This window comes from Peromyscus leucopus, chromosome 1 (assembly GCF_004664715.2).
Source record: "Peromyscus leucopus breed LL Stock chromosome 1, UCI_PerLeu_2.1, whole genome shotgun sequence".
Taxonomy (NCBI): Eukaryota; Metazoa; Chordata; class Mammalia; order Rodentia; family Cricetidae; genus Peromyscus; species Peromyscus leucopus.
In genome coordinates, this window is record NC_051063.1 from 107,056,509 (window position 1) to 107,082,301 (window position 25,793).

General features: G+C 47.0%; 2 protein-coding genes across 3 annotated transcripts in view; one reads left to right on the forward strand and one right to left on the reverse strand.

Moving 5' to 3' along the window:
* Positions 1–11,240, forward strand: part of Myo7a (myosin VIIA) — a 71,540-nt gene extending 60,300 nt beyond the window's left edge. The window contains 10 exon segments of the mRNA XM_037197315.1: positions 3,804–3,959; positions 4,413–4,518; positions 5,144–5,257; positions 6,118–6,205; positions 6,386–6,492; positions 7,423–7,608; positions 8,004–8,120; positions 9,048–9,131; positions 10,027–10,146; positions 10,604–11,240. Of these exon segments, the coding sequence (XP_037053210.1) occupies positions 3,804–3,959; positions 4,413–4,518; positions 5,144–5,257; positions 6,118–6,205; positions 6,386–6,492; positions 7,423–7,608; positions 8,004–8,120; positions 9,048–9,131; positions 10,027–10,146; positions 10,604–10,693 (1,168 nt within the window). The 3' untranslated portion in view covers positions 10,694–11,240.
* A 1,525-nt stretch (positions 11,241–12,765) lies between these two features.
* Positions 12,766–25,793, reverse strand: part of Gdpd4 (glycerophosphodiester phosphodiesterase domain containing 4) — an 83,296-nt gene continuing 70,268 nt past the window's right edge. For both annotated transcript variants that reach the window (XM_037197320.1, XM_037197318.1), the window contains exons 17-18: positions 20,733–20,822; positions 12,766–13,628 (exon numbers count right to left, since the gene is read on the reverse strand). In XM_037197320.1, coding sequence (XP_037053215.1) covers positions 13,591–13,628; positions 20,733–20,822 — 128 coding nt within the window. In that variant the 3' untranslated portion in view covers positions 12,766–13,590. The remainder of the gene's footprint in view (positions 13,629–20,732; positions 20,823–25,793) is intronic.

Genomic DNA, 25,793 nt, shown 5'->3' on the forward strand with positions numbered 1-25,793 from the left:
AAGGCTGTTGGGACTTTCTTTTAATGAAAGTCATTGAGAGTCCGAAAGTGCTATTGTTCTAACAGAAGTGGCTGCTAGTGTCAGGAGGGGGACATCCCAGCCTATGTGGGGAACTTGTTGGGCTATGAGGCTAGTCGAGATTATAGGGAGCTTCTTTAGGGACATGACAGGACAGGTACTGTTAGGATAAGGGTCTCAAAAAGTCTTAGGTGAGTCTAGAGTTTAAACACGAAGTCCCTAGCTAGGAAGGAAAGAGGGCAGTTAGGAAGAACCATGAGGGAATGGATGAAAACACATTTGTGCGTCATACATGTCAAGAAGGGCACACAGTAGACTGACTGGGGCTTGCCATTAGAACCAGTGAGGATTTGAGCTGGAAGGTCAAACCAAAAGGGTGTTCGGGGCAGAGAAAGTCGCTCTATACCTCTAACAATTGTTGTCTGGGCCCCTGCCACTTCTAGGGTTATCTGAAGTTTATCGATAGAACTACAATGGGAACCCAGGTAGTAACAGGGACTCTGATCCTCTGAGGGAGAGGGACGTCTCGTTTCACTGAGTACCTCAAGTCTAGGAGCAAAATCAAGGCCACTTGTCCCTTTTCAGGTTTGTCCTGAGTGTGAGATCCTTAGATGGAGGATGGATTGTCCCCTTTCTCAAGAGAGAGAGGGGGAGATGTTATTGCTTCTGCAGGGTCCCCAATCTGCATTTTAGATATAGTCCTAGGGAAGACTTATAGCCTGGTGGCTTTGGGTACACTGAAATGTCCTAGTTGTCACAATGCCAGCAGAAAAGGTGCATTCACACGAAGTCCCCATGCACTGAAAACACTCAGGCATAGGTTCTGAATGGAGCTCTCAAATCTTTTTGAGGTGGGCAGGGAATAAGCGAGTTGGTCATTCATGCCTTTCATGTCCAGTGTGACCTTTCTTGTAGCAGGGATCTTAAAGAATCTTATTAATAAAATCAAACGTGGGGCCAGTTATTGGAGTGAATGCTGGAAGGTCAGAGAAACAGAACAAGCCACAGCTACCTCACCTCGCCAGTTCCTCAGCTGGCCTTGTTTTCTCAGACTGGAAGCCTCTGTGTCCTCATATCTGAATGGCTCTCAGCTGAACTGTGCTGCTAGAAGCCTGAAAGCTTAACCAGCCAAATGCTTAACCAGCCAAAAGGTTCTAGTTTCTGGTCTTCACGCCTTATATACCTTTCTGCTTTCTACCACCACTCCCTGGGATTAAAGGCTCGCTTTCTGAGATTAAAGGCATGAATCACCATGCCTGTCTGTATCCTTGAACTGATGGATTTCTGCCTCTGGAATGCTAGGATTAAAGGCGTGTGCTACCACTGCCTAAATTCTATGTTTAATATTGTGGCTGTTCTGTCTCTGACCCCAGATAAGTTTATTAGGGTGCACAATATTTTGGGGAATACAATACCACCACACTTTCTGGCTCTTGAGGTCCCTTTTTGGTTATTAAAGATCTCGAAGGGTGTGTTTGGTAATGTGGGGGAAAGGAGTCTTGGGTTCCTGGTCTAGCTTTTGTAGATGGTTGTGGCCCTTGGGGTCCAGACTAGAATACTTGCAAATGGTTTCTGCTAGCCTAAGTTGAGGATGGTGAGGTTCTAGGATGATCCCTCTGTTACCTCCGGCATCTTGTCAGGGTTAAGATATTTGAAAATGACCTTTGTCATTGTTCTGTTAGACAAGTGAATACACAGTCCCAGCAGCTCCTTCCCCTTGTCTTCTCAGTGGTGACCTGATTTGAGTAGTTCGGTCTGTATCAGGTGCCACGGCAGGAAGCTGAGCTGGTTGTGACTGAGTTAAGAGCCTGGGCCTCATCAGCCGAGCCAGGCACATGCTAAGGCAGGGAACTCTCCATAGACGCGCAGAAAGTCGTTGTTAGGGTGATAAATGTTTGCCAGGTTAGGTCAAAGCCATAATGGACCCTTTGATTTCCTTAGGAAAGGCAAAGGATTTTGAGTGAATGATGGCTCTTTAGACGGTATTTGGGACAGATCTGATGTGGGGAAGTGATGTTTAACAAGGTGATTGATGCAGAGGTCCCTGATGGCCACCTTGTGAAGGAAAGAGATTCCTTCTGAGGAGGGAATGTTCTCTGAGGGAGTGGCGGTGGCTTTAACTGCTCCGTGAGTTCCTTATATGGAGTTCTGAGTGACCATGAGGAGAAGCTCCACAGGGAGAGAAGAAGGGAAAGAGAGAGGAGAGTGAAGGGGAGGGGGGAGCAGAGCTGCCCTAAGGAAGGATCAGGGAGGGCTGGGTTTAAGGAAGATGAGCCTAGCATAAGTCCAGTGAGATCCAAGTGACATTCCTCCTGCAGTGCAGGGTCCAGTGACAAACCAGGGCGTCTTTCTGACTACTGGAAGAAGAACTCAGCCTCACTCCAAAGCCAAACCCACAGGCTGCAGCAGCCCCAACAGGGAAACTCCCAAGCTGATCCTGGCCATGAATCAGTCCTGAGGGGGCGGGAGACTTGATGTTCAGGAGTAGAGAAAACCTGGGTGTCTGTGAGCAGGGCGGATCTGGAAGGCTGGGCAGGAGCAGGCCCTGTAGACTGCCTGCCGACGTAAACACAGTCTACACTTGTCACTCCCTGCTCGGGAGAGCAGCAACTGTGGCAATGTGGGAAGAAGGGTGGGGGGAGGGGAAGCCTTGCAATTGTGTACGAAGCAAGGCTTGACCCCCTCCCTCCCGCCCCCGTATAGGCCACCCACCCAAATGCTGTGTCAGGTGGCTTCTAAGAGGCCAGTGATAGAGGTGGGTGAAAGAATTTGCCAAGACAGAATAGGCAAGGGAAGGTGTACAGAAACACTGCAAGGTGACAGTGGCCGAGTTCCCAAGGGACTCACACCCAGGGAAAGTCATGGCCTTACCCTATGAAACGTCTGTGTCTGCCTCACATCAGATGCCTAGCTGGACACTCGTCATTTTGCCGAGAGCTGAGTTTTGTAGTACACGCTGTTTCTTTTTGGGACTAGCTGTCCATGTAAGACACCATGTGTCACTAGGGGTCCGTCCCTAGATGGTCTGGCCTGTGTGTGAAGTGCAGAATTCTCTGCAGTGGGGCCAGGATGCACGAAGACAGGTTGCAGCTGGGGCTTAGTGTGATCTACTTTCTGAAATACTGGCTTTGGCCTTGCTCCCCTTCGGAGGCAGCAGAGACCTTGATCCAAGTCTAGACCGCCCCAAGGTAGTGACAGCCTAGTTCTGGGACTGGAATAGCCTATCCATCTGTACCAGAATGGCGAACAGTCTCCTCTCTTTGCACTCGGCGTTTCTGCAAGGTCCACCCTGGAAGCGAACGCATCAGATCTCCTCCCAGTGCCAGGCCTTCCCCTGGGCAGGGTCACCTTTCATCTCTGTGTGTCAGAATTTGTCTCGCTCTCAAAGCCAACATTAATACCGCCTTGTACAGAGCCCTCCAAACGTCCTTGCTCCATCAGGTCCAGTGAACCAAGGGTGCCTGACGGTGTAGGGGGCTCTGACTCAACAGCACAGACGAGTTTAGGAGCTCAGTGAGCCGATACACCGCACTTACTTCCACGTCCCTGGGGATGTGAGGATGCCATCTCAGCTGGCCCAGACCGAGTGCTGAGCAGCTGTGGGCTTCCCTTCTTGTCTCCCCGTGGACTGGTGACTGTACGGGCCTGGCACGGGCGCATGGCCACACTGAGTAGCTCTGTTTGGGTCTGGCTGTCGTGGATGCGTGTCTTCCGGTCCCTGGACAGAAGGTGTAGCTCCAGGATGCACAGGTTCCCGTAACTCCCTCTGGTCCCTCCTCTCACAGGTACAGCGAAGAGCGGGGCTGGGAACTTCTCTGGCTGTGCACGGGCCTCTTCCCACCCAGCAACATCCTCCTGCCCCACGTGCAGCGGTTCCTGCAGTCCCGCAAGCACTGTCCTCTGGCCCTCGACTGCCTGCAGCGGCTCCAGAAAGCGCTGAGGTGGGGGGAGGGGCAAGCACGAGGCGCTGGGTGGGGGGGGGGGGCGCATCTGGCCACACCCAGTTGTAGGGCAAACCCTTGGGGGTGAGGACAGGAGCACTCAGTGTGGGGCCTGTCCCTGAGTTCCCCAGCTTCACAGTGGCTCATGCTGGCCACACTGGGGAGCCCGGCTGCTCCTGGAGAGCCTTAAGCCTTCTGGAAGCCTGGGGAGGTGGGCCCTGGGCCCCACTGTGGACTCTGCCAAGCTCACGCACACCCTTCGCTCTCGCTCCCTCCCCTCCCTCCAGTCACCGTCCCACTTACTGGGATGGGAACTCAGGGCTCTGGGAGGCCATGTAAGGGAGCCCCGCTGTTGGGCATGGCGACGGGGTTCAGGCTGGGGCCGGTCTCTCGTTTCCTCTCATCCCCAGCCTGATGGACATGTTTGCCCTTCCCTCTCCCTCCGTGTTTCAGAAACGGGTCCCGGAAGTACCCTCCACATCTGGTGGAGGTGGAGGCCATCCAGCACAAGACTACCCAGATTTTCCACAAGGTCTACTTCCCCGATGACACTGATGAGGTGAGGGGCCCTGCCCGTGGGTCTGATACCCAAACAGTGTCAAGCTTCCTCAGCCTGCACATGGCGTCTCTAACACAACCCAGCACCTTAACCTCTCATTCTCTTGCCCTCGGGTAGAGCCAGGACTTGATCAAAAGCCGACAGACAGACACCCCTCTGCCCCCACAGTCAGGCTTCCTGTTCTGAGTGTGACATCTTAACTTGGATCCTGGAGACTCAGAGATGCCACAGGAGGTTCTGTGGCAAACTCAAAATTTCCCAGAATCCTCTCTCCTCTCTCCCTCACACTCCACCCCTCTCACATCTTCTTACAGTCTGGGCTGCTTTTCTCTTTTCAAGCCCCCCCCCACACACACACACACACAGACACACATACTGCCTGTGGGTTCCTGCCTCTGTTCTCACTACCCAGGCCTGGACCTGGAGGGACAGCGCCAGGCCTGGTCCTGCTGGGCGGGCCAGCGACAATGGGATCTGGGAAGACCCAGGTGGGAGCGGCCTTTGGCTTTCTACACGCAGCTCTGGATCCACCAGGGCAACCCGATAGGGCAGGGGTCTTGGAGGAGCACGGGTAGGAGGAGATGGGGGAAGGGCCCCGCAGAAGTCAAGTGAGTGCTACCCTCAGGCTTTTGAGGTGGAGTCCAGCACCAAGGCCAAGGACTTCTGTCAGAACATCGCCAGCCGGCTGCTCCTCAAGTCTTCCGAGGGATTCAGCCTTTTTGTCAAAATCGCGGACAAGGTGGGTCTGCCCAACTTTTGGAGACTTCCTGGGGCCCCGGGAACCTACAGGGGGCGGAGAGGAGGAAGGAGGCATGGAGTATCAGCTGCCCACCTCCTTCTTGCACAGCAAGAAAGCTCCCCTTACATGCACAGCTGCCCCTAAAGCTCTGTCCTCTGAGGCACTAGACACAGCTGCAAAACTCTTCTGAGAGTCACATGTCCAGGTGCCCTGTGCTCTGGACTCACAGGGCTCACTGACTTTGTCCCCTCAGCAAATTCACCCTTGAATTAACCTTCAGAGGGTAGAATGCCTGTTCCTGCTTCATCAGAGAGGTTAGGTAACTTATCCATGGTCACACAGCAGGACCCAGACCCAGGTGTGCTCTCCCTAAAGGTCTCATAATTCAGCTGTCATGCCTCCCAAAGGAAGGCTTCCTCGAGCATCCTGAGGGGAGAACTGGATGTCCCCTTCTACTGATCACTGACAGCTCTGTGTGTTCATTCTGTCTCACCTTGTGACTGTCGCTGTGTCAAACATGGGGACCTAGAGACAATGTCTACAAGATCCTTGGTCCAGAGCCTGTGGGAGGAGCTGGACACAGGTGTCAGAGACAGTTGAGGCTGAGACTAGATCTTGTTCTTGGCCATGTTGCTTTGGGCCTGGGCAGTTTCTGGTGTGCCAGGCACTAGGTGGGATGATGCCGTTCCAGGCAGGAGGCCGGCGTTCCAGAGATGCTGACTAGGCACAGGTAGTGTGGGTGGGATTGACACACTGAGCCCCGCTGGCCAGGAGTGGAGTCTTTCCAGAGAAGTAGCTGACAGGAATATCAGTGGGCAAATCAGAACCAACGCCGATGGGCTGCAATGGTTCATCCCCAGGTCATCAGTGTCCCTGAGAATGACTTCTTCTTCGACTTTGTTCGACACCTCACAGACTGGATAAAGAAGGCACGACCCATCAAGGATGGTAAGGGGCTGGGCTCTGCCATGCTAGAGGCATGGACACAGGGACATGCTGGCTCTGGGCCAGGCTGCAAAGCCCACTGGTTAGCCACGTAAGGGGACATGCTGGGGCTGGTGCCAGGCTGGTAGAGTCAAGGAGCCTTTTCTGCTGAGACTCCATGTGACCAGCTGTCCTGTGCCACAGGAATCGTGCCCTCGCTCACCTACCAGGTGTTCTTCATGAAGAAGCTGTGGACCACCACAGTGCCAGGCAAGGACCCCATGGCCGACTCCATCTTCCACTATTACCAGGTGAGCTGCACTTTGACCTCCGTTCCCTCTGCTTCATGGGTCACTGGCCTGGTGGCTTCCATGTGAGGCTAGAGAGTGCCTTTGACAGACAGGGCTTATAGCCGCTGCTTCAAAAGGCCACCTGCTGAGACCACTGAGTCTCCAGACAGTTGTGTGAACTCAGACCCTGTCTCATCCTCTTCCAGTCCTGAAGGCTTGCCTGAGTCTTCTCCTGAGGGCCTTGTCCTTGCTAGCTCAGGCTGCTCCATGCTCTGAATCCTCCGGATGCAGGTGTTTGCTGGTGTGGTTGAGTCCATCCAAGCCCTCTGGGGCTCTGTAGACACTGTCAGACAGAAAACCTGGAGGGACACTCACAGGCAAAACGGCTGCCTTCCATTCCTTCTGCCCTTCCATTTAACCCCTTAAAATCAGCGTGTTCCTGTTTTGGAGGAACAAACAGAGAGTCCGAGTGATACAGTTGGGCTCACACAGTTGGTGGAACTGGGGTCCCACTCAGTGTGACTGCTGCTCAGTGCTCTGCGCTGGGCTGCAGCCTGCTTGGCCTTGAGTGAGAAACAAACCAGGGTTCCTGGGAGGTGGAGAAGGGGATGGTGGCTGCTGGGGTGCCCAGCATGATGATCTGGGAGCAAGGACTGCCCTCATTCAAACCCGGGGTGCCTGGTACAGGACAGGAGGGATGTGGAATTGCCTCAGGTTCCTCCACGAGTCCAGCTCGCTGGCTCTAGAAAGGGCAGTAGACAATGCTCCATCATGGCTCTGCTTTCAAACTACCAGGTGTTAAGACCGTGAGACATCTTTCCTGTCCTGTGCAGCTCCTGTGAGGAAGCAGGGTCAGCTGAGGCAGAGGACGTGCTGGGCCAGAATGTGGGGGGACTCCAGGAGCCCCTCTTCTGGCTTGGCCACGCCTGCCACCTGCTCTGTTTCTGGCAGGAGTTGCCCAAGTATCTCCGCGGCTACCACAAGTGCACTCGGGAGGAGGTGCTGCAGCTGGGTGCACTCATCTACAGGGTCAAGTTTGAGGAGGACAAGTCCTACTTCCCTAGCATCCCCAAGTTGCTAAGGGAGCTGGTGCCTCAGGACCTCATCCGGCAGGTCTCACCTGATGACTGGAAGCGGGTAAACACAGGAGAGCAGTGGGAATGGGGCCTCCCAGAGTGGGACCTTGGGTATCCCAGGAGTCGGGGCAGCAAGTACTGGCCAGCAGCTAAGGGGAATGCCCCTCCTGTGATGAGGGCACCCTTTATTCCATCTCTATTTGCTTCCTTCTCTGGTCCCCACCCAAAGGACTTCATGGTCCTGTGGTATTAGTTTGTCCCATCCTGATTTGTAGGTGGCCTGAATTTCATTGATACCCTCCGGATCGTCTGCATGGGGTGGGTCAGAAGCCAGTTGGCTGTGTTAAGTGGGGACCACGGTAGTTGGCAACACTGTCTATCCCATGCCTGGGTCTGACAGTGTAGACAGGCAGAAGCAGAGCTGTGAGGGGTGCACCTGACTCACTTCCCCCACAGTCCATCGTCGCCTACTTCAACAAGCATGCAGGGAAGTCCAAAGAGGAGGCCAAGCTAGCCTTCCTGAAGCTCATCTTCAAGTGGCCCACCTTTGGCTCAGCCTTCTTCGAGGTGAAGGTATGTCTTCGGGAGATCTTCAGAGGGCAGGAAGGTGCAAAGGGGTTGGGGTGAGACAGCAGAGACTGGAAAGAAGGTGGCAGTGATTGCCTTGAACATCTGGCACAGACAGGAGAAGCTGCCTTAATTTGACCCACTAGGAAGGACCAGAAGCTTGGCCCAACAAGAGAGATGGTCATACATATAGGCTGGAGTGATGAAGGGTGGCTTGTACTGGTGGGCTCTCGTGAGGTAGCAGATCTGGATGGAGGCTATGCCTGGGTTGAGGAGGAGGCTATGCCTGGGTGGAGAGGAGGCTGTTCCTGGGGTGAGGAGGAGGCTGTTCCTGGGGTGAGGAGGAGGCTGTTCCTGGGGTGAGGAGGAGGCTGTTCCTAGGGTGAGGAGGAGACTGTGCCTAGAGTGAGGAGGTAGTCTAGGGTGGCTTCCTGGAGCAGGTGATGCTGGGCTTTCCAGGAAATCCTCTGCCAAGGGCCCTGTGTAGACAGAGCCCACAGGCCTGAGAGCTCAGATCTGGGCAGGAAATGAAGAAGGTTAAGTATGGCTGAGGGTGGTGAGAACAGGTGGCAAGCAGGTGAAGGTCAGGGTCTCCTCGGGGGACAATGGGCCCTGGAGGTTTGGGGCTGGGACAAGGGCACCATATGGCTGCTCTGGCCACTGGGAAACTTTTGGATTGAGAGAAAGGACATAGCAGAACCTCCCAGGAGAGCAAGAGGGAAAGGGTGGGACCTCTGCTGGGGACCCGTGAGCTGTGGGCAGAGGCAGAAACCAGGTCACGGCAGGACTGGCAGGGCCTTGGTACCTCTGGCTCCACACAGGCAGCAGGCCAGGTTGATTTTGCCCTGGCGAGGCTGGCTTGATGCCTGTCTCCAAACTGCTGCTGTCTTGCTCTGAATCGCCATCTGATGGTGTCTCTGTTTTCTTTGCTAGCAAACTACAGAACCAAACTTCCCTGAGATTCTCTTAATTGCCATTAACAAGTACGGGGTCAGCCTCATCGATCCCAGAACCAAGGTGAGCAGGGCAGGAGTGTGCAGGGTCGGGGAGGACCAGCTAAGGTCCCAGGGATAAGCCCTTTCACCCACCGTCCCCACTGCAGAGCCCCTGGCTGCCTGTGCTTGCTCCATTGACCTGTTCATTTGCTCCACCAAAACTGTACCTTCAACTTACCATCAAATTCTTGCTGCTAAGTCCCACAAAGACTTTTTAGTGCTCAGTTTCTCAGTGTCACTGGATGCCACAGGCTGCCGCCTCTTCCCAAAATGTTCTCTGCCCATCCGGTCACGATGGTAAATAGTGCATCGGATGCAGGAGTAGCTGTGCTCAGGCACCAGAAAGGCCGGTCCCACTGTGTCCCCCACTGTGTCCCCCACTGTGTCCCCCGATGCTGTGCTCCTGAATAGCTGGTGAAAATCACTGATGACGGTCATCTTCCATGGCAGCGTGTTCACATGGGCTCTCCGACTTCGTCACCCTTTTGCAGGCAGTTTTGGGCTTCTGCTCTACACATTCCAAGTATACTGTGTCCTTCCAAGGTTCTTTTCTGTTTTCTTCTCTGTCCCACTTTCTCCTTAAACTCACCTGGGCTATCTCATTCAGACCAACAGTGGCCAGTGCTCTCAGGCCACCTAAGTTTCTGTATTGGGCCCTAAGCACCCAACAGCCTCCCGGGCTTCCTTGGGTGTCCAAGGCAAGGCATGGAGGGGAAACTCCCTGGCAGCTGCACACACAGCTGGCTTCTCCCTCCCTCTTGTTCCTTTCCTCGTGTGAGGGCCCAGACTTCTGTGCGCGTGTGTGTGTGTGTGTGTGTGTGTGTGTGTGTGTGTGTGTGTGTGTGTGCAGGCTGGAGCAGGGGTTACTGAAGCCAGAGGGCCGTGCTGTGCAGCTGTGTGCCCTCCTGCTCCCCCAGGACATTCTGACTACTCACCCCTTCACCAAGATCTCCAACTGGAGCAGCGGCAACACCTACTTCCACATCACCATTGGGAACCTGGTCCGTGGGAGCAAACTGCTCTGTGAGACGTCGCTGGTGAGCGCGCTTCCTAGTGCCTGGCCTGGGTCCCTACCTATCCTGGTTGGGTCTATCTGGAGGCTAGTCAGGGGAAAGTGCTCATTCTGGGGTGGAGGAACAAATCCCTCATTCAGCTGCTGTTTTAGTGTCTGGAGATTGAGCAGGCACACATGGACTGTGGCCCGAGTGTAACAGAGGAGCTGTTAGCAATGAGACCTCCTCCTAGAGGAGCCCACACTTCCCAGTGCTGCTTAACTGGTCGTGTTCGCAGTCACTCCTGGAGGGGGGCGTCCAGAATTACAGGGACCACGAGCCCGGGGCTCACGACGGCAAGATGAACCCAGTCCCTCAAGTGTGTCGACGGGGACAGAGTTGCTTTGTTTCTGCACTGTGCCCAGTGTCCTAAGAGTCATGTGTGTGAGGGGCGGGCACGTTCCTCCATGGGCCCTGATTACTTCCTCACCCCTGGTTCCAGGGCTACAAAATGGATGATCTCCTGACTTCCTACATCAGCCAGATGCTCACAGCCATGAGCAAACAGAGGAACTCCAGGAGCGCCAGGTGAACAGGAGAGGAGGCGCTGGCGCAGGCCCTGGCCGTCTAGGTGGGGAGGCTTGGCTGGCCACATCTGCTGGGCTCTGACCTGTCTGCCATGAGGTCAGAACTTCCCTGCACCCTCCTCTGGTGCCTGGGTTTGCTTCGCCCTGCTTTGCTGTGGCCTCCTGGTGTAAGAGCCTGTGCTCTCTGGACACGGCTCCTGATTCAGAGCAGCTCCGTCAAGTGACCTCTTTTGACTTTCTGTGTACTGCTGGGAAGAGGAAACAAGAACCACTCAGCTGTCTCCACCTTAGGAACAACCTAACCATATGTGCATTGACATGATGCTCTGAAACTCAGGAGACTGGGACCAGAGTCCTCAGCACTGGCCCCTGCCACTGAGGCCTGCCTGGAAGACTCCTTCATTGTTATCTGCTCCAGGAAGCCCTCCTAGACTACCTCCTGAGTCTGGACAAAGCCTCCTGGATCACTTCTGGGTGTGACAGTTACATGCCGGGTCCCTGCTAACATCTCCCTGACCACCTGCAGGCATAAAGCATGTGTCTTACCCTCTGGTCTTGTGTTGGTCTTTGCTGTGGGAGAGAACGTGGGGTCAGGATACAGACCTGTAGCGGGGTGGCCTGGAGAGCTCCTTCTTCCATGTGCCTGACCAAGCTGCTCTGCATTTGGGTTTTGGCATACTTGAGCCAAGTTGTCCCTGAGTCTTTAAAGAACAGTTGAGACCAGGTGGGGTTGGGGAAAATGATGGACACTGGTCCGAGAAGGGCAAGCTCAAGTACGTGTATAAAAGTATGTGTGAGTGTGTGTGTGTGAGTGTGTGTGTGTATAAAAGTATGTATGAGTGTGTATGTGTGTATAAAAGTGTGTATAAAAGTATGTGTGTGTGTGTATAAAAGTGTGTGTGTATAAAAGTATGTGTTTATAAAAGGTGTGTGTGTGTATGTGTGTGTGTGTGTGTGGAGTGTAGAGTCTAGGAGAGGGATCACTTCCTAGTTCTTAACCAGGGTCAGTGGAGGCAGAATGGCCCTCACATTGTTCCAGAAGCTTCTCCTTGGTTTATCAAGACATACCTAAGAATAATACTACTTCCTTGGGTGAAATGCTTACATCCTGTGATGGTGCTTTGTAGACTGGGTAGATCTGGGGCAGGGGTTTCAGACAGGACAGTGGCTGGAGTGAGTAGTTAGAGATGTGACAGTGAGAATCCCTTTGAGCTCGTAATGTTTGGGACTTCCATCAGGATCTCTCTGAGACATCACCTTAAGCATCCAGGCCAGCCCTGTCTGTCTGTCTGTGTGCCCACCCCAGGGCGTGCTGCTCCTGATCGCTGCACTACATGTGAGGTTAGGGCAGCTGGCTATACAAATGGAGGTCCCAAGCCAAGCAGCCTCCTTTTATGGAGTGATGCTGCGGCTGTTGGGGAGAAGGGAGACGGCCTGCCCTGTAACATTCACATGGCTTCACGGTTAACCAGGATAAATCTGGTCCAGGGAGAAGTTGAGGGTATAGTTTACCCTGTATCGTCATGCTGAGGCAGAAGGGTGAGGTCCAGGGGGAGTATGAATGGGCGAAGGTCACATCATAGAACTCAACTCACTATTTCCAACAGTGGGCTCCCAGACAGAGGGACTTCCGATGATTGTTCTTAGCTCTGTTTTCCTGGGAAGGCCAAGGCTGTTTATTTAGTGCTATGGGAGCATGGATTGTATGTTTGTTTGTTGGTTGGTTGTTTTTTTCGAGACAGGGTTTCTCTGTATAGCTTTGCGCCTTCCCTAGAACTCACTCTGTAGTCCAGGCTGGCCTCGAACTCACAGAGATCCAGCCTGGCTCTGCCTCCTGAGTGCTGGGATTAAAGGCGTGCGCCATCACCCCACAGCAGGAGCATGAATTGTAAACCTCAGACATTAGGAAGCAACCTATTGCACGCACATCAGAAAATGAGGGTGGGATTGAGAGCTTTGCCCAGCTCATGCCCATGCCAATTCTCCTTCCATGGCTGAGGAAAATATTACTAAGGCACCAGTTCCACAGTCTTCATTAGCCTGGGTGACCACAGAGGGGGGCAAACAACACACTGGCTCCCTGAGAAGTTGCCTTTATTAATTACAAGCTGAAGTGACCAGTCACTCCTTCAGCAGGAAATACAACAGAAGTATAAGATGAGACAACCTGCAAACTCAGAGAGCAACCAGCTCCAGGTTCATGGCCATGCATCATTGGTTGCCCTGGCCAGTCTCCTGAGGTGCACTCCTTATAGAGGTTGGGCCGGAGTGCTGCTCCTGAAAACCTCAATGGCCCTGTGTGAGCCTTCCTGACCACACCCTACCATCACCATACTTAGACAGAGAGAGGAAGAAGAGGAGGGAGAAGGAAGAAGACATAATAGAGGAGAAGTCTAGCATATAAACAGATTCCTGAGAGGAGGAGTTAGCTATACCTGGGCCACCGCGCTGTTCAGTAAGGATTCTGCTTAGTGAGCCCCTAAACGGGAACTGGGAGGGTTTTTGTTCCTTAGAGGAACACTGGTTGTTTGATATTCTCCTTGGAAGACACGGTCTTTTTGGGGGAAGCATTAGTGGGACTTTTAGGGAACTTTGGTGGTTCAAGGTTCTTTCGAGGAGCCCTGACAGAGCAATGTCCTCTTTGGGACATTGAAGTATAGTTGCCCTTGAAGTATAGTATTCCCATGGGGGTTACTGGTGGTATGACACTAACATCTCCTTTGGGGAAATACTGATGGTTGAGGTTCTTCTTGGCAAGCCCTGATGGGTCAGTGCTCTCACTGGGGAAAATCTGGTGGTTTCAGAGCCTCCTCTTTGAAGACCGCTGTGAAGCAGAGTGCTTGATTATCTCAGTTTGGTTTGATTTTTGCTCCATGATGGCCGGAAGGTGGCCAGAGTTTTTCTACGACTTTCCTTTTGTATTCTTTGTTTCCTTAAGTCCTGTGGGTGAGAGGAAAGATAAACAGATTTCTCAGCTGTCATCCTCCAGATTTTTGTTTGCTATATAGTGAGCTCAGTCATTGCTTGTATGTTAGAATTGTTTCCAACTCACCATGGACTTATTCTAAATTTCCAATCCCTGCACAATTTTGTGAAAACTTTACAGATAACCCTGCAGTTCCTCCAGACACAGAAAAATGATTGTGTGATCCAGGGAAGTGCTCAGAAGGCGGGACTGACATTGGCTTCAAGTGGTCAGCTGGGATGTCATACTCCTAAATTCCTAGCACTTAGGAGGCTAAAGTAGGAGGGATTACGAGTTTGAGGCCAGCCTGGGCTACAGAGTGAGGCCCCGTTTCAATCTATCCTCAAAAATGGGAGTTTCTAGGAGGAACTTTGACTTGCTTACCATCATGTTCCCAATGCCCAGAAAAATGTCACATACTAGAGGCCAAATACATTCTCCTGCTTTGTTGATGGAAAGACTAATAGTGGAATTTAGATCTACCTTCATGTAGAAAATCACCTTTAAACATGGGTTAAGTATAAAGAAAATACTTGTTAAAGTTGTTTAATAGCTAACAATATAGTAAGGAATTGTGGGACCTAAATAAAGAAGAATGTAATAACTCAAGGAGAAACACTCATTTCCAACTGTATGCTTCCTTCAAGACGCTCATTTTAGATATTAAAAACACAGATAAAGGTAAATGCTTCTAAAAGAGGTCATACTGACACTAATGAAAAGTCAGGGTTTCTATTAGTATCATATTAATTAGATTTCAGAATAATACTATTACCGAAAATAATGAAGGTTGTTTTATTATTGACTTAATTAATATTCATAGTATGCCCTGTCCAATTACAAAACACATTATTTTCATATAAACACAGAAAAATCTATAAAGGTAGGCTATATTCTAGGCATAAAAGATCCTGTCTTTAAGATAGACAAACAGATAGATGGATAGATACTAAAATCATTCCAAGTATATTCTCTGGAAATATAAAATTAAATTAGAAAACAATAGCAGCATGTCTGGAGAAGTTGGAGCTGTGGGTATAGCTCAGGACTAGAATGTGGGCTTAGCAAGAAAAAAACCTGAGCTTCAACCCCAGCCTCCACTAAGAATTCCCCCAAACACATCTGGAAAATCCTCTAATATCTGGAACAAACAAGTTGTTTTTTTTGACATATCAAAATAGTATATATGAGGTATACAGTGGCATTTTAATACATGTATGTGGTATGTAACCAGGTCATAGTAACTACCTATCTAGTACCTCAGATATAGTTCACTTTTAAAATATATTTTTATTTATTCTTTGACAATTTCATTCACATATAAAGTATCTTAATCATACCCAACCCAAATTCCCCATAAGACTCCCGCCAGACCCTCCCCAATACTTCTTCCTCTCAACTTAATGTTCTCTTCTATTTTTTAAAAATAGCTCATTGAGTCCAATTAGTCTTGCAGGGTGTTGGGGCCATTCCTTAGAGCCTGGCATCCTCCCTGAAGTCACACCTCCATTCCTATTAGCCATCAATTGTCAATATCTCCTCAGCTATGGGTGGAACCACCTAAGTCCCTTCTCTACACGTGCCGGAATGTTTACTGACTGGCTTGATCTTGTGTAGGTCTTGTACAAGGTAACCATAGCTACCTGAGTTCTGGACTGCAGTGATGATGGCAGGTCCAGAAGACAGCATTTCACAGCTCTCTGCCCCATCCTCTGGTTCTCACATTCTTCCTATCCTTCTTCACTGATGTTTCTGAGTCTTGAGGGGTTGAGACAAATGTCCCATTTGGGGGCAATCACTTAACAGTCACTTACTGTCAGCACTTTGACCAGTTCTGAATCTCTGCATTAACTATTGCCTGCTGGAAAAAAAGAATTTTTCTGCCCCAGGCTGAGGGTGGCACTAGTCTAGTGATATAAACGTAAGTATTTATTTAGAAGAACATTTGACGGCATCTATCCATCTAGGAAAATAATGGTAGTATGTTCTTCCTTTGGACCCATGAATTCCTCAGTCATAGGCTTTTGACCAAGTTTATAGTTGAGGTGTGTATTCCCTCCTATGGAGTTGGCCTCCAATCCAATCACGGAGCAGTTGGTTACCCCAATATGAATTTATGTTAATCAGGGATATTGGTATTTTGAACTTTTGTTGTTGTAGCCTGGTCAAGCTTTGGATTCAGTGCAATGCTGGCCTCTAAGAATGAGTTTGGAAGGCTCCCTCCCTTTCAATCCTTTGGAATAGTTCATGAAGAAGCTGTATTAGTTCTTCAGAAGTTTGATGAAATTCAGGAGTAAAGCCATTAAGATGCTGACTTTCCTTTGGAGATGTGATGGTTAATCTCTACTGTCAACATGTCTGGATTTCAAATCACACTGGAAACACACCTCTGGGTGTGTTTGTCAAGGGTTATCTAAATTAGGTTAACTGAGGTAGGAAGACTTACCCTAAATGTGGGTGGTGCCATGCCATGGGCTGAGGACTCAGACTGCAAATCCAAGAAAAAGCTAGCTGAACTCTAGAATGCATCAATATCTGCTCCCTGACCAGAAATGCAACGTGACCAGCTGCCTCACACTGCATCCACCACACCTTCCCTGCCCACAGGGACTGTATCACCTTGAACCACATGCTGAAGAAACCCTTCCTCCATTAAAGGCTTTTGCTTAGTCAGGTATTTGGTCACAGCAACTAGTGAATTAATACAAGAGACCAATTCAGTCTCAATGCTCACTATTGTTTTAGGTTTTCCATGTCCTTATGGTTCAATTTTGGTGGTTACCTATGCCCAGAAGTCTGTTTCTTCTAGGTATCCCAATTTGCTGTACATGATTGTCCATTATTGCCCCAATGATTCCTTTCACTCTGTGATGCTGTTATGAGGTCTCAGTTTTCATTGCTGAATTTAAAAACTGAGTCTTTTATCTTTTCAAGAAGCTAATTTGAGCTCACTGATTATTTGTGTACTTTAGTCTCAGTTCTACTCTGATCTTTATTATTTCTTGTCTTCTACTAATTTTAGGTTTGCCTGTTATTGCTTTTCTTTCTTTTTTTAATTCCTCTTGTTAATTACTGGTCTTATTCTATTGATGTCAATAAAGATATATATATTACGATTTCAATTTAAAAATTTTGTTGAGACTTGTTTTTGTCTAACTTTTATGAGGTATCCTTGAAAATGCTCTGTGTGTGGATGAGAAGAAGGCATATTCAGTAGCTGTGGGACATGATGTTCTGCAACTCCTTGGTCTGTTCGGTCTATTACAGGGTTTAATTATAATGTCCACTGATTTTGTGTGTGGACGATCTGTCTGTTCATAGATGAATGTATGGTGGTGGTGGACTGCAGTCCATCCTCTTTCATAACCACTGTCTGCTCTTTGTAATTGGTTGCTCCAGCACTGGGTACTTATATACATTTAGGATTACACCTCCTTTTCTTGAATTGATCCAGTTATTATTGTTAAGTGGTGACTTTCTTTTTAGTGTGTTTGTTTAAGTAGTCTGTTTTATGGAACATAATTGCTCACCTTTTAGTTTCCACTTATATGGTAAGTCCTTTCCCATCCCTTCACTTTCAGCCTATGCATCTCTTTACCAGTAAAGATAATTTCTCATAGGCAGTGTATCTCTGTTTTTCCAGGGGCTGGAGAGATTGCTCTGTGGGTAAGAGTACCAGCTGGTTTTCCAGAGAGCCTTGTTTGATTCCCAGCACCTGAATGGTGTAGTTCACACCATGTGATTCTCAACAATCCGTAACTCCAGCTCCAGGAGATCTGATATCCTCTTCTGGCTTCCACAGGCAAGAGGCATGCATGTGGTACACCTACATACATGCAAGCAAAACATGTGTACACACTCAAAAAATAATTTTAAAAAATCTATTTAGCCAGTCTTTTAATTGGAATTTCAATCCATTTGCATTCAAGGTCATCACTGATAATTAAAGACATTTTCCTGTTGTTCTGTTAACTTTTCTGGTTGTTTTGTACATCCTTTGTTCCTTTCTTGTCCATCTTTGTGCTCTTGTGGGTTCCTGTATCCATGGAACTTGGTTTCCTTTCTCTTTCGTGCATCTACTCCACTGCTGAGTTTTGCACGTTTCTGCGATGGTTATTATCTTTTGCTCCTGTTGTAGGCTCCTATTAGTATTTCTCATAAAGCTGGTCTAGTAACGCTGAATGCCTTCAGGCTTTAGTTGTCCTGGGAAATCTGTGTCTCTCCTTCACTTCTGAAGGGCAGCTTTGTTGACCCATACTGTTCTTTGTTGGTTTGTTTGTCTTGTTTTTTTGAGACAGGGTTTTCTCTCTGTAGCCCTGGCTGTCCTAGAACTCGATATGTAGATCAGGCTGACCTCAAACACACAGAGATTGGCCTGCCTCTGCCTCCTGAGTGCTGGTATTAAAAGTGCGCACCACCACTGCCCAGATCCATGCTATTCTTACTTGACATTTTTTTCTTTGGGTCTTTGAACATATCCCATTCTCCTCCAACCTTTAATGTTTCTGTTGAGAAGTCTGTTGTTAATCTTCTAAGGTATTTAATGCTTTTCTTTTACTGCTTTTAGAGTTTTTTGGTCTTGGTCATTTGGCAGTTTGACCATAATACAAATCAGAAAGGATATTTTTGTCAAATTTATTAAGGTGTCCTTTGAATTTCTTGGGCCTTATGGACAGTTTCCCCCATGATTTGGAAAGTTTCCAGCAATTCATTTTACTGAACAGATTTTTCATTTATTTCTTCAAAAATATTTTAGCTTTTATTTTATTCATGTGACTACCTGAATATATGTATGCACGCCGTGACAACAGAGGTCAGAAGAAGGTACTGAATTCCCTGGAACTGGAGTGATGGATGTCCTAAGCCACCATGTAGGTGCTCTTAACTGCTGAGCCATCGCTCCTGTCCAATGAAAAGATGTTTTTATGCCTTCCCTTAGCTCCTTTTCTGAAATACCTATAATGTATCTTTGCTTATGTAATGCTGTCTCATAAATCCACAAAGTGTTCTTCTCCATTTAAAAATTACTGGATTATTTCAAGACTTTAAGCTCAGAAATTCTTTATTCTACCTGATCAATTATGTTGAAGCTCATTACCATGCTTTAAATTTCATTTATTGAGTTCTTCAGATCCAGTATTTCTTACTGATTCTTTTTCATGCTATACCCCTTGATGAGTTTTTCATTCATATCATAAACTGTCTTCTTATCTCACTAAGTTTCCTTAAGCTCACTTTTCTGAATTCTTTCTAGGTAATCTGTGTGGTGGTATTCTAATTGTACTGAAATGTGATTTTGATTGTATGTTAATAAATAAAGTTGCCCGGGGGTCAGAGCTATTAGAGCCATAGACAGAGTGTGGCGGTGGTGGCACACGCCTTTAATCCCATAGATCTCTGTGTGTTCAGGGATACAGCCAGCATTGGAGACATATGCCTTTAAGACCTAGGGGGCTGTACATTCAGACAGTGACGAGGCAGTCATGTGTTTGGGTTTACAACCAATGAGAAGGCAGAACAATAATACTATAAAAAAGACATACAGACAGGATATAGCTCTCTTTCGGGAAGCTGGGACACTGCAGGCGGAAGGGTGAGATTTTAGCTCTGAGCTCTGACCTCTTGGCTTTCTCTTTTACATTGTTTCTGTGTTTCTTATTTAATAAGACGGTTGGATACATCTACAAATCTGTTTATTTCCTTTTCTACTGGGGTCTGTTGTAGAGTGTTACTTTGTACATCTTGAGGAATTACATTGTCGTATAATTGTTTTATCATCCTTCTTATATTTCTACAGGAAAGAATGTGATGGGTCAATAGTTGCCTCTATCAACACTGCAGAGTGGCTTTTTTTTTTTTTTTTTTTTTTTTTTTTTTTTTTTGAGACAGTGTTTCATTATATAGCACTGGTTGACTGGTTGACATAGGATTTGCCATAGAGACCACACTGCTCTCAAACTTGTTGCACTTACCCTGTTTCTGTCTCCTGAATACTAAGATTGCAGCTATATGCTACCACATCTAGCCTATAACAGTGGCTTTCATAGAAAATAGGCTTCATTGGTTGATCCATTGTGGATGCTTTGTACCTGTGTAGCTTCTTTGGCTGTAATCCACATTTGCAAAGACATCAGATATCTCTGCCTGGGATGAAGAGGTTGTAGGATTGTGACAATAGCTTAGATACAGTTCTCTTAAGCAGGAATATTGGTATCCAAGGGCTACACAAGTTGACTTTAAGGTTCTTTCATGCTAACCTGCTCAGGTAACAGTAGGCTAAGTTGAGAACTGGATGTTCAACTGAGTCTCAAAAACTGTAAGGGGGTGGAGTGTTAGACATGCCGTTCAGGAAGGTCTTCTTGGTTACCCTCAGGGGCCTCTGGTGGATGGGCCATTTGGGTGCTTTCAGGTCTTAGAGGACAGACCCTCTCAAGCCTGGGTCACCTGGTTGCTTTCAGGACAATAGAGGGTGCCATGTGACTATTTGCTGGGGGCTTCTACATGGGGCCCCAATGCCTCCAGGGCTACAGGGTTGAGTTTGTGGAGCTGCGGCACAGCCACGTGACCACTTCATAGGTCTGGAGGGTCAAGGTCTCAAGGCAGTCCTCTGTAGCAAGAACTTGAGTGGAAGGAAAGCCTGGTGTTGTCTGGGCTCTGTTTGGGGAAGTATGGCAGTGTGACAATCTTGGAGCTCCTCCAAGTGGGCACAAGCCCTGAAAAGGCTGCAGGGTTCTGCAGAGCTAAATACTTTAGGTGTCTGAAGCATGAACGAGAACTTGTATGGGCCACCTGATTACCTCCGTTCAACCCCAGGACACACATGATGGGAGTCGATAACTGGTCTCCTGGGCTGTCTTCTGGCTGCCACAAGCATGTTGTGGGGCATGCATACTCACACCCAACACAGGTAATAAATAAGGTAAAATGCGATGTATTTTCAGACTTTTTTTTTTTTAAGGAAAAGGAAATTAGAAAGGACATCAAAATGAATAAAAATGAACCCACAGTGGTCTCTGTCCCTTCTCAGTGCTGTGAAAGAACATCACTGGCCAGGAAGTTTATAGACAACAGAAGCTTACCTTTCTTAGTGGGTGGCACATCTGGCTTCTGGTGAGGGACCTCTGTTTCTATGGTGGTACCTTCTTTTACGGTCTCCAAATTAAATAAACCTGAATTTGCAGGGGTGGGGAGAACAGAAGGACAGAAAAGTATGAGGGCACTACATTCGGCTTCTTTTTTAAGAGTATCAAAGCCTCCCGTGAGGGTGAAGTGCTCATGTTTAATCTCTTCTCCAATGCTCACTTCTCAATATGACCACACTGGGTATAGGTCCCAGCACAGGAATTTTAGAGGGACACTCACACTCAAACTATAGCAGCAACATGATGTGACCACGGGATCATGGAAGCAGTATTTTAAAAGACTGTAGGAAAAGAAGTCTCTAATCAACAACTCCAGCCACCACCTTAAGAAGTTAGTGGTGGCACACACCTTTAATCCCAGCACTCGGGAGGCAGAGTCAGGCAGATCTCTGTGAGTGAGGCCAGCCTGGTCTATAGAGTGAGATCCAGGACAGGCACCAAAACTACACAGAGAAACGCTGTCTTGAAAAACTAAAAAATAAAATAAAATAAATGAAAAGAAGTTAGAAAAGGAAGAGCCGATCAACCCTAAAGCAGGATAGAGAAAATAATGAGGATAAGAGAAAAACCAAAACCCAAAGCTGAGTTTTTAAAAGGATGCCCCTCCCCCCAAAAAACTGATTAAACTCTAGCTAAGCTGATAAATTAAAAAAAAAAAAACCAAAAAGGCATAAAATACCAATATTGGGAATAAGTAGGAGGAAATCAGAACAGATAGGACGGATATTAAAAGAGCATAAGAACTGAGCACAGCAACAATTACAATAATCCCAGCACTTGGGAGGCAGAGGAAGGAGGGTTGGATTCTGAGCCCCTCTTGGGCTACGTAGCGAGGCCCTGTGTCAACACTTCCACTAAATTTACAAAGAAAGAACTCATAAATGTAAATATATAAAAGGAGACTAAAACATACTGTGCTAATAAATCTGAGTTTTGGAATATTTTTAAAATGTCCTTGAGAGATACAGACCACTGAAGAAATAATCCCATTACTTTACTAAGATGGCTTCACAGAAGAGCAGAGAGTACGTTCTAAGCAGCTAACATTAAAACAAAGAAATTACAAGAAAAATACACAACAATATTGCTCATGGAAACAGACACAAAACCCCAGAGAAAATTTTATCAAATAAAAATCCACATACATCAGGTACAGTCTGTTCCAAAGACACAAGGCCATTTCAACATTGGACAAATCAATACAACTCACTAAAAGAGAACAAAGTACTTAAAAATGAAACAATTATATCAGCAGCTTCAGAAGAAGTATTGAAAAATCCAAAGTACATTCATGAATGTTTTTTTTTCAACACATTAGTCACAGAAAAGAAGGTTTTTTTTCAATCAACCTGATAAGGGGTATTTATGGAAAAACTTCAGGCTCTATCATGCCAAAGACTTTTCTATTGGCATGGACATCCACTCTCACCACTCACAAATTAGTTGTAGTTCTAGCCAATGTGATAAGGCAAGAAAAAGAAAACAAAGGCATCCAGACAGGAAGAAGTGAAATTCCATAGAAGGCATGGACTACATATGTAGGAAACTAGAACCTAAAATAAACTCATTAGAACTAATACATTAGCTTCATAAGGTTTCAGAATATGAGGATGATAATCAAATGCATTTCTAGATACTCAACAATAAATTGGAAATTATAATTTTAAAATATCATCTTTAATAGCATAAAATGTAATATTTAGAGATAAATCTGATAGTTATGTGTGGTGGTATTGTGTTCCCCAAAATATTGTGCACCCTAATAAACTTATCTGGGGTCAGAGACAGAACAGCCACAATATTAAACATAGAGGATAGGCAGTGGTAGCACACGCCTTTAATCCCAGCACTTGGGAGGCAGAACTAGGCAGAAATCCATGTGTTCAAGGATACAGCCAAGCATGGTGACTCATGCCTTTCATCCCAGAAAGCGAGCCTTTAATCCCAGGGAGTGATGGTAGAAGGCAGAAAGGTATTTAAGGCGTGAGAACCAGGAACTAGAAGCATTTGGCTGGTTAAGCATTTGGCTGGTTAAGCATTTGGCTGGTTAAGCTTTCAGGCTTCTAGCATCACAGTTCAGCTGAGAGCCATTCAGATATGAGGACACAGAGACTTCCAGTCTGAGGAAACAAGACCACCTGAGGAATTGGGCAGGTGAGGAAGCTGTGGCTTGTTCTGTCTCTCTGATCTTCCAGCATTTCACCCCAATAACTAGCCTCAGGTTTGATTTTATTAATAAGACTCTTTAAGATTCATGCTACAGTTATGTAAGGTGTAAAAATCACAAAGTCTTGCTAAAAAGAATTTCAGAAAGTCTAAGTAAATAAAGAGATGCATATCCAGCCTTCAATATCTTTACATTTCACAACTGTAGTTTCAACTAGATAAACTACATTCACTAGATTATGAGACAACTGCATTAAAAACATCGTGCCTGTACTAAACATGCACAGGCTTCTTCCCCTTTGTCTAAAAATAACACAGTATGACAACTATTTATCCTCCCTACATCCTACCTACACGGTGCTTGATGTTACAAGTAATGCAGAATATTTAAAGAACACGAGAGAATGGGAGGGGCTATTTCTTTTTGTTTGTTTGTTTCTGTTTTTGTTTTTTTGAGACAGGGTTTCTCTGTGTAACAGTCCTGGCTGTCCTAGAACTTGCTTTGCAGACCAGGCTGGCCTCAAACTCACTGAGATACACCTGCCTCTGCCTCCCAAGTGCTGGGACTAAAAGCGTGTGCCACTATTGCCTGGTGTGAGGGGTTATTTCAAGACACTAAGACATTCTGGAGCACCCATGGATTTTGGTATTTTTCAATTCCCTACAGATACCACAACTGCACTCTATTCATGCACTGTGAAAATGAATATAATTAAGATACCATGCTTCTCTAAACTGATGTACAGATTTTGACATAATTACAGATAAAACCCAGAATGCCTTAAAATATATTTATTATTATTGTGTGTATGTGTGCATGCACAATAAGAATAGTAGAAGTTGATAGGCCAACAAGAAGTCAAAGTGTGTAAAGCTGCTCACTGCCAAGCCTGACAACTTAAATTCAATCCCCAAGACTCACATGGTGGAAAGAAAGAATTGATTCCAGCAAGCTTTCTCACCTTTTCACACTTGCTTATGTCTGACAATGATATACATTATATACAAACATTCATGGCAATTTTTTTTATGTCTCCATATTGGAAACAACTTAAATGTTTGTTAATGTGTGACCAGATAACTAAATTTTGGTTTCTGCTGCTGCTGTAACAAAATACACCCTACTGGTACTACATTAAAATAAATTAGATAGATGGATGGATGGATGGATGGATGGATGGATGGATGGATGGATGGATGGATAGATAGATAGATAGATAGATAGATAGATAGATAGAGATAGTACCCCCAGAGATTCAATCATCTGCTACTAGGTCTCCTCTTTCTTAAAGGTTTCACTGTCTTCTAACCCCAAAATAATGAGAATCAATATGATAACTTCTAGAAAATAAACTACATTCAAATCACAGCACAAGAAAGAAGGAACTATTGACACAGACAGCATGGAAAATCTGAAGTGATTACACTGAACAAGAGGAGCTAGATGAAAACTACTATATAATATTGGTTCTGTTTACATAGACTTCTGGAAAACTCAAGCTATGTGATGAAAGCAGGTCAGTAATAAGAAACTAATACACCAGGGCGGTGGTGGCGCACAACTTTAATTCCAGCACTCGGAGGCAGAGACAGGTGGATCTCTGAGTTTGAGGCCAGCCTGGTCTACAGAGTGAGTTCTAGGACAGCCAAGGCTACACAAGAAACCATGTCTTAAAAGCCCCCCGCCCCCGAAAAGGGAGAAAGAAAGGAACTAATGCACACAGCATAGAATTTATCCTGAATAAAACAAATAAATTTAAATATGTTAAAAATAAAGATTAACAGTCTCTAAAAATCCATGTAACTGGAATCAGAACCTGTGAAGAGGGGGAAACAGGTTTTTGGAGAAAATAAAAAGACTAAAAATCTATCCAATTTGATTAAAAAAAAAAACTATACTGATAGATACAAAATTTTCAGCAAATCCTAAGCAGGAAACAAATCTGTATTTGTATGTGTGTCTTCCACATAGAGATTAATTATAGTCTAATTACCAAAAATCAGTCACAAAAGGAACAATTTCAAAAACCAGCTAGAGGAAAAAAATAGGCATGTCACAGAGGACCAAAGACCTGAACAGTTGAAAAATTTCATGAAACTGAAGACAGAGGTAGCAGATGCCCTCTGAGGGCAGAGGTGGCATCTTTTACGTAGCTGTGATGTAAGATGTGGCACCCTGGTTGGTGGCTCACATCAGTGATTATAGCATTCAGAAGGCAGAGTCAGGAGGATTAAGACTTGGAGGCTGTCCTGGGCTCCAGGGTGAGGCCTGTCTAAGAAGGCCGTGACACTCTGTTTTGTTCCTCAGCCAGGAATGATCTGGGCTGTGGTTTTTGCCAACGTCTTGACTCTGTCCAGTCTTTGTTCTTCTCTGACTCTATATTTGGTCCTGTATCCTCTGGATATGTCATGGAGCTCCAAAATGGCTTTTTATTACATTTACTTTCTGCTTAGATCAGGAAAGTTAGAATAGTTGCTGATGGCCACCCAGCTTTCCTGCTCCTTTCCTTCCTTCTATTCCATCTGGGCACCTAGCCCATGCTTAGGGTGGGGTTTCCCTCCTCACTTAAACCTGTCTGGAAATGTTCTCATAGGCACACCCTGACAGGCACACACTAGGTGTGCTTCCTGGGTGATTCTAAAATCCTGTCAAATTGACAAGAACAATTAACCATCACACGTGGCTTCGAAAATTAGTGATTCACTGTGAGATTACTCAGCCTCTAAGAACTAAACACTAACTTCCCTTCCCCTCCCTTGCTGGGCCTATCTAACTTCCTCAGTGATAGGTTTCAAACCTGGGGCAAATGGCTCAGGTGCCTCTTTAACATA